The sequence below is a fragment of the Neolamprologus multifasciatus genome, chromosome 8 (assembly GCF_963576455.1).
Source record: "Neolamprologus multifasciatus chromosome 8, fNeoMul1.2, whole genome shotgun sequence".
Lineage (NCBI taxonomy): Eukaryota > Metazoa > Chordata > Actinopteri > Cichliformes > Cichlidae > Neolamprologus > Neolamprologus multifasciatus.
In genome coordinates this window covers 6,521,519-6,536,701 of record NC_140446.1, presented here as the reverse complement: position 1 = coordinate 6,536,701, position 15,183 = coordinate 6,521,519, and the positions used below count along the sequence as shown (strand labels likewise).

The window sequence follows — 15,183 nt, the reverse complement described above, 5'->3', positions numbered from 1 at the left end:
GGATAAGATTCTACTCTAAGAGTGGGCTCTGTGCTAGTAAATGTTACCCTCCAAAAATATAAATAATTAGTAAATCTGAAGATGAATGGGTTTTATTGTGATTAAAAAGCTTTATTATCAATATTTATTCTTCATGGAAGTCAAAGAAACCATAAGCGGCGCCCCATCATACGATTTGAAAATTACATTTATGGAAAAAATGCAAAGCAGAACCAGGCAGGGATGCTTTTTAAATGCAATATTTCATTTGCAAAAAGGTGATTTTTAAAGCCTGATTGCAGGTGCGGGCAGCAGATCCATAGCGCAGGAGGTGGATCTCTTAATATCTGCTGGGCAGAACTGTTTGTTTCACACAGGTCGTACATAGTTAGCAGGAAGCATGCCCCGCTGCCCAGTGCGCTGGTTAAAGCCGAACACCCATCCCTCGTCTATCGGCTCCACATCTAAGATCACATCACCTTCCTGCAGAGAAAGCTCATCCGCTTCAGCTGCCATGTAGCTGTACATGGCCTGGTAGCGCTTCTGGATGAGTGGAAACGCACAGAGAAGAGATGAATGAACAGAACCAGTCAGACATGCAGACACACTGATATAGCAGATAAGAACATAAAGAGCACACAGTCTACCAGGATACATTTGAATTGAATTTCCCTACAGGAAAAATAAACAGAAGCAAATGTGCACATGGCAAGAAGTTTTAATATTAATTCACTAGAGCTCGCTGTGTTTATAGTTAATCAAATCTAAAGTCTAAAACTGTGAGCATTCACACCTATGGTGAAAGATTAAAAACTACAGTTGTGTTTTATGAATTGATAAAATCCGGGATCTGTGTTATTGCTCCAGGAGATGAGAGAAAATTAAAAAAGCTTGAAAAGCATTTCACACAAATACAGGGTATGCTGTATGAGCCAAAGTGTGTAGACACCTTTCTTTACTATTAAAATGTGGGAGGACACTTGAAATGACGTGTATAGAAAATATAATTTTGTGCAACAGATTGTGTTTCTTCTTGTGAGGTTTTTTGGTAAACATATTACCCAGTCTACACAGTCGCGTCCATAAAAACCTGGTTTTCTAGTCTGGTATAAAATAGATTTGGTTGAACTGGAAGCCAGGCTTTATCAATCAACAATCACAGTGAATCCCTGCAGATTCAACCTCTGGAGGAATCTCTCTAGATGATTGATGCACCCACAGAATGAGGCCCATCTTAAAAGAGAGCATGCTATCTATCTACTTAGCACTTTTAATTCTTATTTTTATTTTTTTATGTCTATATAAGCGTTATATGACAGTATGTTTGCACTAAGTACCGCAGCAATTTCCTAATGTTGTAAACCTGCTCAACATTTGGCAATAAAACCCTTTCTGATTTCACACAGGTGTAATGTATGTGTCCACATACTTTTGGGCATACGTTTGCTTATGTATTGTTCTTACCCCTCCACTGTGTGGCGCTACAGCAGCAGTACGCATTTGTCCAGCAGACTGACCGAAGTCACTGACAGGGTTGGATGGCTGGTCCTCGTAGTCTAAACACACACACAGTTCATACACACATTTAAAGGGAACATTGTTATAAAGTCCCTGCGTAAGGATCTGTCTCACCTTGCCTATTTTCCGGAGGAGGCGCGTCACTTCGAATCTTGCTCTTCTCAAATTCTTCATGGTACTTTATCTGCACACACATGCACACATGTTAAATCCACACGGGGGTGCTAAGCTTTCACATTTGACGGTTCAGCCTCAGCAAACCCTCCCACTGTGAGAAGCTGCTCACCATTTTAGGAGGTGCTGAGAGATGACGAGTGGATATTGCGGCCACAGACTCAGAGATAGAAAAACCCACATCTATTTAGTGTCCGCTTTTATTTGTCTATTTTCAGTAGTTGCAGCCCACTTGCTCATTTTTGAAGGTCAACCACTGTCACATTGGTTTCACTTGAGAGTGGCTCAAAAAGCCCCCACAGGCTCCCATGTTAAAAATACTGACCTTTATATCATTAAATACCATGTTTATAGCCCAATACAGAGAACTGGTTTTTCCTTCATTAAATAAACAGGAAATTATTTTTTAATTCATTCATTTGGATATTACAGGGAATCACTTTGATGTGCAGGTCTGTCTTCAAGGCTTCACTTCCAATAACAGGGTTAGGGTTATAGTTAGGGTCCTCTGAACTGGACCGCTTTGCCATGTTTGTGCGTTTTGAAGCTTTTTTAATGGCATTATCAAACTTGCTGCGCAGTTACCTGTACTAACAGCATGTCCTAGAAGCTTCTTTTGGTGCATCTTACACTTATCAATAATTATTTCTCTGCACTGGTTGCAAAAGGAAGTTGCAAATGCAGTCGTACACTTCAGTTTATCTTTGTGGTTAGTAAAGACGTGTGACGACCCCTGACTCTTGTTTTCAACCTTTTCACATTTGTCTTGATGCGCGTTCAATCATCTAGTTAAGGAAATCTCAAAAAATGTTGATTCTGTTCATCTGGATGTAGCGTTTTCAGTGGGAGAAACGTTTTAGATGAACAGAATCAACTTTTTTAGGTTTTCTCATTTGTTTTGATGTCGCTGGTGGGCAGAGGAGGGTTTGTCAGTGCCAGCTGTTCCCAGCACTCTCTTTTTCCCTCCTGCTCCTTGTGACCATCACACCCTGGATAGCACTTGTTTTTGCACACACACATACATTGCACACGTACATTCACTTGCTTACATGTCCTCACTCATCTACAGTGTTGGTCAAGTTACTTGAAAAAAGTAATCAGTAACTAATTACTGATTACTTCCCCAAAAAAGTAATCCCGTTACTTTACTGATTACTTACTTTCAAAAGTAATTAATTACTTAGTTACTTTTTAAAAACACGATTTACACCCTGAATAGGTGATAAAGCGATAGATCTTTCAGCCCAATTCTACTTTTTCTGCATAATCCATCATACAAAATGTAATCAAATGGAAAAGTCTCTTTTTAAAACTTGTTTTGTTAGTTTTAATCTTTTAACTTTATGCATCAAGTAAAAATTTAATTATATGCAACATTCTCTGACTTGAAGAAATTAGTTTAACATTTAAACCTATTTTCTGCATATTCCAGCACATAAAATAAAATATTTTTTGTGTTTACACTCAGTCTTTCAAATAGATGCAAGTAAAACACAGCAGAAAATAAATAAAATCAAAGACTAGCGGTCCTGTTGCTCTATTTTCACCTGTAAAGCAGGAGTGGGGTAGGCGGAGGTTTACCCTGGTGCAGGTGTGCCGCAGCAGTCAGTGGAAGAATCCGCGAGTTTCTCTGTGAATTTCCCATTACGTCGTAGCTACTCGGAGCTTGTTTAGGGTTTTTTTCGCTGTAAAAAGAAGTTTTCTTCCCACGCACAACGGACACTAATGTTTTTGTAATGTTTTATGGAATCAAACTCAAAGTAAGGTCAGTACTTCCACGCTTTAAACGCTGCACGCTCATACTCTCTCCCGCACTCGATATACGATCCATTGTTGATCTGCACACAGCTGTTGTCACGAATGTCGCACTCGCTTACGTCACTGTCATGAGACATTCTCGCAAAAAAATCACGGTTTTAGTAACGCAGTAACGCAGCGTTCCTACGAAAGTAACGGTAATCTAATTACCGTTTTTGCACTAGTAATCCCTTACTTTACTCGTTACTTGAAAAAAGTAATCAGATTATAGTAACGCGTTACTGCCCATCACTGCTCATCTACACCCTACGTCACTGAGGCCATTGATTTGCAAATGTCAATAGTTTCTATTTCAGTTGTTTAATTTGGTTTAATAAATAATGTTTATATTGGCGAGCGGTGTGTCGACCTTTTTGTCATGGCCTTATGAGCCATATTATTTAATAAAACAATGTGTTTATGCTGTCAATTATGTTGCCATTCAGACTAATACTGATGACAGATCACTGTAATATGTCATGGAGATCTACCCCTCACTGATTAAAAAAAAATAAACCAACATAGCTATGCCAAAAATATTCAAGTTGAGGCTTTAAAACAGAATTTCACTAATGACCTAGTGACATCACTGGCTGAGCTTTTGTATGCAGTAAATTGTATTTGCCTTTTTTGGTCTAACTGTCTGAAAGCAACTTATTTTTAAAAACTGCTTTTTTCAGTGTTTTCCAACAGAAGCTGCTGGTGACGGGGTATTCAGTGACACAAAGCAACTCAAAGATTCTTGAACTTTATACGTGTTGAACTTATTTTGTTGTTAGTTTGGTATGTTGCTTGTGCAACATACAGTATATCCCCCAAGAATAAAAACAACTCTGGGTCTAGTACTTAGAGGAAACTGGATGTTGCTTAAGGAAGAGAAGGAGCAGCCTCCTGTGACCTCGAGAAACCTCGAGAGGAGTAAACAGAAACAGGAATTTGTGGGAATAAAACTGGAGGAAAGGGATTGTTTTTAAAGTGGGAAGTGAGGGTGGAGAAATGAGAAAAAGACTGATACTAATACCAGTGGAAAAAAATAATATATTGCCCCTTTGACACACAGCTTATCACCCATGATTCCTTTCTACAACTAGTGCGCTCATGAGAGAAGAAGAGAAAGTTTGTGTGTACGTGTGTGTGGATAGCAGTTCCCTTTGTGTCCACAGCTGAGAGACTTTGACCATATAGGGCAGCTGTTCCTCAGTGGATGGAGAGAAATGCCTGAAATGTGCCTGTGTGTCTCTGCAGGGTTGTACTCTTGACATCTTTTGCTGCTCTTTGCAGCAACATGTTCTCTGCTTTGTATGCTGAAGCCATCAGCAAATCTACAATCCATGTTGCCATAGTGAGATGCATGCCAGATGTTTGACAGTCAAGGCCAAACATCCAGCAGTTTTCCTCATTTTTGCAAGTGAAGAGCAAACTGAACATACAAAAGTTCTATTAGAAGATATTGAAGGAGTCTGACAACATGACTGCACTTACGTTACTGATCTGATCCTGTGTCTTCTTCACTCTCTGCATCTCTGGAGTATCGACCACCACACTGAAACCTTTCCCCTTGTTCTTCTCAAACTCCTCCTTGTAAAGGGCCTGCAAATTTCAGAGTTATTTTAGAAGAATAATTTGAAGTTTAAAGAAAAATCTGCTTTCTTGGTAAAAATTATTCTAAAAAAATTGACTCCACTCTCTTTGTGTATCAGGACTGAGCTGTATCTGTTATTAAAATCCAACCGCATGCCTTTTTTTTTTGTTGTTGAAAAGATGGAGATACCACTTGAAATTACTATGACTAAAAAATATGTAGCAATGCTGTGCTTCCTTTCTTTGGCATCAATCTTGGTTGCATTGTAGCCCAGGTACAATAACATCTGTGTGTACTGACTTTCCTTATTGCTATAAGGTTTAACTGCAAAGGTCTATATTTTTCCTTTTGTTCTTACAGACTTAGAGCTGTTATTGACTAGATTACATGAGAACGGTTTAAAGCAGTTAATATGAAGCCGCTAACAGTCGTTAACTGTTGGGTCTGTTCCCCAAATTCCTCTTGAAGCATGTATAAGGTTGACTAGTGAACACTTTCTCTGTGAAAACAGTGGAAAAACCAATCTGCAGCTCTTAGGGGGTAATGTTATTGATATTAAGAGGCCTAATGGTTAAACTAAGCCAACTGGCTGGTGGTTCATTATTAGCATACGGACATGAGAGTGTTGTCAATCTTTTTATCTGCCTCTGACCAAGAAAGTTGAATGGTCATATTCCCAACAATGATCCAATATTTCTTTAAACATTAAACAAGTTAAATGACACAAGTGGAAGGAAACAGTTCGCTTTGTTACATATCGAATGCATGCATCGTTTTATCTTTGACATCAGCTAAAAACACGGAAGTCGAGTTTTAAAACGAAGCCGCATTCAGTTTCACTGGGCATCGTTTTACTGTTACAACAATCTGTTATTACAGCAACAAAAAATCCAATCCTGCAGCCTGTCTACCATGCACGCTAAAAGAAAATAGTTCTTTTCATGGCTTCTTTGCAGCCTGAAGTGGAAAATCTAAGACATTTTGCAAATGTTTCCATTTTAGTGAAGCTTGTAAACTAAGCAGATATCTCTTTAGAACTTTTCATCTATGCTTTTATTATTTTGCAAGGCACACCTGCAATTGTAACATCCTGGGATTATTATGATTATTTTTAATTTCATCTCAAATGTAGCACAACCTGAATGCAGCACTGAATCAAAGACAACAAAGGATGATTAACAAAGACTTTTACATGTATAAAAAAGAATAAGATGGTATGGAAGCCCATGCAGACATGCAGATAGCAAAGCCGCATCACAACCTTCAATAATGTTTTAAAGAAGGAGGGAAAAAAGAAGGAAGATCATTTGTTATAATTGGAGAGATCATGGATATCGGAGAATTTGATTCTTGGTGGTCTTTAAGGTGGACCGAGCATACGTTACTGATCTGGTCCTGTGTCTTCTTCACTCTCTGCATCTCTGGAGTGTCAGCCACGGCGCTGAAACCTTTCCCCTTGTTCTTTTCAAACTCCTCCTTATAGAGCGCCTGTAAATTTTCATTCATCAGTCTTTATTGTTCATTTTAATGTTTTTAACTTAGACAAAGGAGCTTAGGGCAATGCTTTGGCTTAAATTCTCAATTCTAAAGGGTTATACTTGCTAAAATGACCATGTTAAACATTTTTACTGCATTTTAATCAAAAATATACAAAAACTGATTCATGCAGGGCTTTAAATGGCCTTTTGGTGAGGATTTTTGAAGCTTAAAACCTCAAGGAAACACTTGCAAACTTATTCCATGCCTGCATGTTTATTTGAAAGTAAATCTGAGATCCCCGCGAACTCACGCAGACATGCAAACATAAGTGAGTCATGATGTTGCTATGAGGAATATGCCTCCTCGGTAAGAGAGCTTGACTGCAGAGACTTTTATGGTTATAAACAATGAACTTGGCTGGTTTGATGAGTAAAGCGCAGAACGGGAGGGGTGTAAATTTGATCATGCTGTTATAACAGCCGTGTTGAAATGAAACGACAGATTTAATTGTTAACCAAAAATACAGCCGCTCTTGGCGTGTTTGTCCTGTTTCATCAGGTGCTTGTTTATTTAGAGACTAACTGTTCAAAGAGACAGCTTAAAAGGAATCTAGTGGAATAAAAAATAAAACATTCACATTTTTTATAGGACTCAATCCTTTGAAAAAATAGGAAACCAGAAAAACTCAGTACAGCCTTACTGTGTCCATATGAATTAAGAGTGTAAGTTGCAGCCAAGTGCTGCTAATCAAATACACTTAATTAACTGATCGTCAAAAAGTTTCAGCACTTCCTGGGGGTGGATTTCCCAGCAAATTCCCCCCAAATTAGACTGTGCTCAGAGAAACAAAAAAAAGAAAACAAGAGTTATATATCAGACCCTACACACAAACATGTTAATAATAAAATTCATAACAGCAAAATTTTAAAAAAAAGGTGAAACATTGTTTTGCTTGTTTGGAAGAGTTGGTTAGAGAAAGCCTCTACATGGCAGTAGACGATATATCAAATAAACTTAATGTATCGCAAATTTTTCCCACTATGATGGTTAAAATGGCTTTATCATAACCATCCGTACCCTCAAACACACAATAATAACATGGACTGAACCACCACTCACAACCACTAGCACTTTATATACCTCTTTAGAAATTATCCACATATCTCACTTATCTTAACTGCACTACTGTATAGCTCTGTGTAAATAATCATTCTGTACATACGATAATTTTTAATCCTACAACTGTTTATAACTTGCATAGTTCACATTTCTGTATAACTGTATATCTCAGATTTCTGTATAGTTTTTTTTATTTCATATTTATATCCTGTTCATAGCCTGTACATACTTATAGTTATAGAATATTCATAACATACTTCATACCGTGTACATTATAACATACCATAATAGACCCATTTCACCCATTAACATACTTACATATCTATATTATTGCTAATATATATTGTAATATATCTATATCACTAAAGCACTTCTGGATGGATGCAAACTGCATTTCGTTGCCCTGTACCTGTGCATGTGCAATGACAATAAAGTTGAATTCTATTCTATTCTATTCTATTCTATCCAGTATAAACGGCCATGGCAATATTAAGCTGTCTGCACGTAATTCAGAGTTTTTTCTCCCACACGCTGCGAATGCATCATCAATCTCCCCTCCCAACAGGTACATTTCCTCTTATCACTCAGCCCTACTTGGCAGTATGGTTTAGGTTTGCAAAGCTGCATCTGAACGAACTGCAAGACTTTAGTAACAATGTGCTTTTGACAGAGGAGAACAAAGTGGAAATGGAGCCATAAAGAACAGCAAACCAAACAAGCACCACATATACCTTACACATCATGAGGTTTTGCAACCACGGGACCTGGGCAGTCACTGAGTCGACCATGAACTCTGTATACCAGAGTATTCTAGAGTCAAAAGTGAGGCCATGTGGCTGACAGCTAAAGCTTGCAATAGGACAATGATTGCAAGCACAGCAGCAAATCTACAAAAGAAGGGAATGACCCAGTCAAGGTTACACTTCAGCCCAGGTGAATTGTTGTGATGGGGACCTTAAAAGAGCTGTGCATAAATGAATGCTCACAAACCTCAGTGAACTGGGCAAATGTAGGTCACAGTGCCTCTCATCAAACAGATATGCTAATATTTACCATGAATGGTTTTGATTTATTACCACATGTTGACACAGAAACACTTGAAAATAGCAACGTGGTAACAAAGGAAACAGAATAGCAGCACTGAAAGTCAATACTGTTTGATGCATTTATAGATGACATCAATGAAGCTACAAAAATATCAAATGGTTTCATGCACCTTAATACACGTGTAATGGCTTCTGCTGTGTTACTGCAACCTTTGCATTGTTTATTGCATTGTAAAAGTTACATTTAAAACTGTGTCCTCTCTTTTCAAAAGCAGTTTATGTGTTGAATAATTCACAAAATTCACATTTTTCACTTGGATGATTTTTCTTGGCAATGCAGATTAGCGTTCTGCATACCTACGCAACTGGTTTAGCTTAACTGCTGGCATTATGAATGGGGGTAGGGGTCGAGGACCATCCAAAAAGCTAACTGTGCCCCCTCAGCTATATTCCTTTTACATATTTATATGTAAAATCCAGTCATACAGTTTGTTAATTAAGAAGTGAAACACCCACATTGCTGCTAATTTATTGTAATAACAACCAAGCTCATGTTAATGATTCTGTGAATCGCACCTTAGTGCATCTGCAGTAAACACTTTAGTATGACGAAGGAGGACACTGATTTTGGAGCATATGGGCCTATGCAAGTCAGACTTTGACAAGTACCCCTCACTTTTCTTAAGAACTGAAAAAATACCATTCACCAGCTTATGCATTTTTTTAAAGCACTTGAAAATTTAAAAACAAATGTGCAAGTGTGCATGAATACTTTCCTATAGAAACCATTTCCTGATAAACAGGAAACGTGAACTGGTAAAAGGTTATGCCGTGTTCAGTTAACTAAATTTAACTATTCTCTGCAAATTTCGATATTCTGTCTAACAAATACAGGTCTGCACGGGTCTTGCAGAAACGCAGTCGTGAGTGGATTGCCTAACTTTTTTCGTCCTTTTAAAAGGGAAGAGAAGCTTCACCTCAAAATGCTGAGTGGCAAGATGATCCTTAAAGTTTAATCCGTGAAGGAATCTCTTAAATTTTGCATGACTTTCAGGACTTATCTCTTTGATCAGGTTAGAACATGTTGGCATGAACAGTGTGATTAGATTAGAGCTTAAGAACAGGGATGGCAGGGAAAAGGAGGCCGGTAACCACATCAGAGGCTAAAAGGAGACTGGATCTGAGAGTACAGTGGGGCAAAAAAGTATTTAGTCAGCCACCGATTGTGCAAGTTCCCCCACTTAAAATGATGACAGAGGTCAGTAATTTGCACCAGAGGTACACTTCAACTGTGAGAGACAGAATGTGAAAAAAAAATCCATGAATTCACATGGTAGGATTTGTAAAGAATTTATTCGTAAATCAGGGTGGAAAATAAGTATTTGGTCACCTCAAACAAGGAAAATCCCTGGCTCTCACAGACCTGTAACGTCTTCTGTAAGAAGCTTTTCTGTCCCCCACTCGTTACCTGTATGAATGGCACCTGTTTGACCTCATCATCTGTATAAAAGACACCTGTCCACAGCCTCAACCAGTCAGACTCCAAACTCCGCCATGGCCAAGACCAAAGAGCTTTCGAAGGACACCAGGAAAAGAATTGTAGACCTGCACCAGACTGGGAAGAGTGAATCTACAATAGGCAAGCAGCTTGGTGTGAAAAAATCAACTGTGGGAGCAATCATCAGAAAATGGAAGACATACAAGACCACTGATAATCTCCCTCGATCTGGGGCTCCACGCAAGATCTCATCCCGTGGGGTCAAAATGATCATGAGAACGGTGAGCAAAGATCCCAGAACCACACGGGGGGACCTGGTGAATGACCTGCAGAGAGCTGGGACCAAAGTAACAAAGGTCACCATCAGTAACACACTACAACGGCAGGGAATCAAATCTCGCAGTGCCAGACGTGTTCCGCTGCTGAAGCCAGTGCATGTCCAGGCCCGTCTGAAGTTTGCCAGAGAGCACATGGATGATACAGCAGAGGATTGGGAGAATGTCATGTGGTCAGATGAAACCAAAGTAGAACTTTTTGGTATAAACTCAACTCGTCGTGTTTGGAGGAAGAAGAATACTGAGTTGCATCCCAAGAACACCATACCTACTGTGAAGCATGGGGGTGGAAACATCATGCTATGGGGCTGTTTTTCTGCCAAGGGGACAGGACGACTGATCCGTGTTAAGGACAGAATGAATGGGGCCAAGTATCGTGAGATTTTGAGCCAAAACCTCCTTCCATCAGTGAGAACTTTGAAGATGAAACGAGGCTGGGTCTTCCAACATGACAATGATCCAAAACACACCGCCCGGGCAACAAAGGAGTGGCTCCGTAAGAAGCATTTGAAAGTCCTGGAGTGGCCTAGCCAGTCTCCAGACCTCAACCCCATTGAAAATCTGTGGCGGGAGTTGAAAGTCCGTGTTGCTCGGCGACAGCCCCAAAACATCACTGCTCTTGAGAAGATCTGCATGGAGGAATGGGCCAAAATACCAGCTACTGTGTGTGCAAACCTGGTAAAGACCTATAGTAAACATTTGACCTCTGTTATTGCCAACAAAGGTTATGTTACAAAGTATTGAGTTGTATTTTTGTTATTGACCAAATACTTATTTTCCACCCTGATTTACGAATAAATTCGTTACAAATCCTACCATGTGAATTCATGGATTTTTTTTTCACATTCTGTCTCTCACAGTTGAAGTGTACCTCTGGTGCAAATTACTGACCTCTGTCATCATTTTAAGTGGGGGAACTTGCACAATCGGTGGCTGACTAAATACTTTTTTGCCCCACTGTATTTTTAAAAATGCTCTCAAACCTCTGATCATTTACAAGAGTTCCTGACGAAAAACGCATTTGAACTTCACGAACGTCAGATTGGCTCATGTTGTAAAAGTAGAGTCTCAAAATGACACTACCATGTCCTTGTTTAAGTAACTCATCAAAGGGTACCTTTGATTTAATCAAAGGAATCCAATTGTCATGAGAGCAGAGCCAAGATCTGCGTCCTGATCTCCTGCTCTGATACCGAGCTGAGTGAAGGATATATATATATATAGAACTTTTCCACCAATGGGTTGCTGTTGCCAGTGCTTAACCTAGAAAAAGATCCACTTATTTCCACCTTTAAAAAGACTGATGCTGGTGCCAAAAAAGCTGACATCAGCACAGCTCCAAACAATTGCTGCCACCAAAGTTGGAATCACTGCTCTCAGTGGCAGTGTGAGGGCCATGGCGGAAAATTCAGGGCTAATTTTAATAAAACATGAGCCAAAGCAACTTCTGTTAAAATGTCCAGCTTTTACAATGTAACATTCAGTTCCCTGGCGTATCTGGTTATCAAAGACACCAAAGCAGAACTGTTATTTCTCGCACCAGCTTCAACACTGTGATGACGGAAAAGAGGCAATCAGGACTGACAGATATGTAACACCAAGCGATGTTGCTGCAGTGAGCTTGCAAACAGTATCTCCTTTCTCTGCCGGTCAAGACCAAGATAAATGATAGCAGAGATAGGTCTGAACTGCTAAAGTCTCACCTGACTATTAAGCATGCTCTGTTGTTTGAGACGCAGATTCTCGGGGGTGTCGGTCACTATGGTGAAGGAGGTTTTGGGGTAATGCCTGAAAAAAAAAACAGAAGGGAAGAAATTAGATAAATGAACATTCACATCATGCATTCATCCACCCATCTATCCAGTTAAGCAGCAAGACCATGATTAGATTGATTGGTGTTAACCAAAGTCCTACAACATAACAGCAATCTTCTATGAAATCCAGCCCAACAATATGATTGGCTGATAGAGTTTTTCCATACATTTTAGTTCAGGTTTTGCTGAATGTCTTCTTCCTATGGATGTTCACTGGCTTTATGCTTGGCCGCTTTGTTTTTTGCTATATTTGATTTTCAGGAGAAGCAAACTGTTGTCAGACTGAATTGAATAAACTGATTAATTTGTTCATTCTGCAAATAATTTGTGCCTTATAATATTATGTAAAGAGCACAGTAGATGAACCCGGGTTGCTGTTTAATAACAGTCGGACAGCAAATTTCTAATCTCACGTCAATCTTTAGGAATGACTGGAATCACATGATTCAATCTGTCTGCTCACACTTCTCTTTTCCATCACTTCCACATGCTGTCTGCAGCTTCTCCTGCTCAACTGCTTCAGAATTTAACTTCTGCTCATGTGGTAGATTTGTTAATGATGAAACAACCAAACCTGTTCACAGATAATAGAAAAAAAGGCCGTAGTAAATAATTCCTGTTATGCTACGTATTATAATTTTGTGGCTATAGTTGTGTAATGAACAGATTTTGATTGACGCTAATGTTACTTAATAACAAGCTGTAACCTAAAGGAGCTGAAAAAGTGAAACGTCAAAAACTGTAGTGTCTCTAAAGGCCATTTTAGGCTGGCTCCAAAAGTGACTCCCATGTTAAAATGTCCAAATTCAGCAATAAACTTACAATATTTGCCTTTTATGATTACTCTACAGTGGATTTTTCCCCCAAGAAATCACTCATTTGGATTTTGTAGAGGCCTAAAGTAGTTGAGCCCTTTCACTGACAGGTGTGCCAACCCCTAGCCCATAGCCGATACTGTAGGCCTCACCTCCAGTAATCGGCATTACTGAACTGTACTTCTGGACCTCGTGTGTTAATGCAAACTCATAATATCTGACTTATAATATATGGCATGCTGCAAAGCACAGCCTGTCCAAGAAATCTGTGCTTCAAATTCAATGAATGAAATTCTATAATTTATTAGTCAGTTACTTGACACTAGTTAGCACACACAGTGTCTGTGTGAATCACCTCTACAGTGTAAGGATGCAGCTTTCTGAACAAGCTTGCTAGCGTTTCCTCATAACTTAGCGCTTGACTCTTTCATCCAAATAAGGCTGGCTCAAAAATAAGCAAGCAAACAAACAAAAAAAACACCACGTCTACGTCTGAAATGCTAATGCTGAGGCTTCAGAGGAAAGGTAACCACATCTTTTATATTTTAGATACGGTTTTGTTTCTTACAAATGTACTGCAAGCTCTTAACAAAGAGTCAGATGCTATCCAGCTAATTTAAGTGTTTGTTTTAGTCATCATGGTGGTGCATGCTGTGAACACTCACATAGTGCAGTAAGGTTTCTTCTCAAAGCCTTTGTAGTTCGTCATGCTCAAGGCCATCTTGCAGACCTCACAGCTGAAACAACCTTTGTGCCAATACTAGGGAAAAAAGAGAAGAAATAAAGTCTGTATTAAATAAAGTATTAGACTTAGAAGAAAATGCATTTCCATCGACACAAATTTAGATCTGTATTAACCTTTTTTGACAAAACACTGTGGAAATCTTGTTCACTCTTACTGGCTGATTGAATTAAATGGTTTTTCATTTGAAAAAATAAAACTCTCTTTCTCTCTCTGAACGGGGAAATCCCTTGACTCCTCTACATAAGGCCACAGCTGTCCTACTAATCTGTTTCTACTTCTCCCATCACTTCACTAAAAGATTTCCAATAAGAAATGGTTCCAATGGAAAATGACTGTGAGAAATAATGCTGTGAAATTAGGTGCATTTTTAAACCTATGCACTATGCATATAAACTTTCCCATAAATATATTTTTTGCATTATTAAATAAAAGTCCTGCAGGAAGCCATTTTTCCAAAAAGAAATCAGGAATTGATAACATCTCTGTAACTCAGGTCACTTTGCTTTGATTAAGTCCTTAAATTGATTAGATTATCTTGATTATAAATGATATTCATCTGATTCCACTAAAATGATCAGAATACATCTATTTGAGAAACCAAAGATACATAGATTATTACTGATTATGTAAGATATCAATTTTTTAACATTTGGAGATTTCTAGTTGATTTTATGTGTATTATCTGGACTTCCATTTTGCATGTTTTTTTTTTTGGCTTGGTTGTGACTGTACAAAATATGCACCCAGTTAAAGCATCACATGAGATATGACTGCATAAAAATATTTTTAAAACTGTAGAATAAAAAAGAACTTTTGCAAGTGGACAAAACTAATTAAAATTTAAAATATCTATAATAAAATTGACAGTATAAGTTAGTCTTGAAACTCACCTGATAAATCTTTGCATACATTAGAGTAAATTACATTAAGGTCAGTGGATGGGCTTAAACTTGTTTCACCTTACCTTATCAAGGCAGTTTATTTTTTCTGTTGGGTAAACTGGTTTATTGCATCTCCCACAGGGCGGATTCATGATTGCAGAAAAAACAAAAACAAGTTTACTAGTCCAAAAGTTCAGGAGTAAAGGACCTGTAATGGGCAGCTGGTACTCGAACCGTCCTCCCGCTTTCTCGCAGGCATTTCAGTTAATATGACCACAAGGCGAGGAGGAGTCAACTGTGCGGCACGGAGACCTCATGTTGCCTTTACGGGTCGTCGGACATAGCAATTAACTTCTGGTGTTTAAGTAATTAATACGAGATCGTCGTCAAATGTGATTCCA

At 38.7% G+C, this 15,183-nt stretch overlaps 1 protein-coding gene across 3 annotated transcripts; it reads right to left on the bottom strand.

Moving 5' to 3' along the window:
- Window positions 1–122: 122 nt before the first annotated feature.
- On the bottom strand, window positions 123–14,994 carry LOC146512348 (LIM and SH3 domain protein 1-like). 3 transcript variants are annotated; one of them, XM_085170250.1, is made up of 8 exons: window positions 14,866–14,994; window positions 13,822–13,916; window positions 12,231–12,315; window positions 6,431–6,538; window positions 4,951–5,058; window positions 1,612–1,681; window positions 1,444–1,535; window positions 123–522 (listed from the first exon to the last, which is right to left on the bottom strand). In XM_085170250.1, the coding sequence occupies exons 1-8, from the start codon at window positions 14,932–14,934 to the stop codon at window positions 349–351; spliced, it is 801 nt and encodes a 266-aa protein (XP_085026376.1). In that variant the 5' UTR covers window positions 14,935–14,994; the 3' UTR covers window positions 123–348. The 3 variants fall into 3 exon arrangements, with proteins under 3 accessions (XP_085026376.1, XP_085026379.1, XP_085026378.1); XM_085170252.1 differs by lacking the exon at window positions 123–522 and adding an exon at window positions 539–1,228 and having other exon boundaries at window positions 1,384–1,535; XM_085170253.1 differs by lacking the exon at window positions 6,431–6,538 and having other exon boundaries at window positions 130–522.
- Window positions 14,995–15,183: the final 189 nt, after the last annotated feature.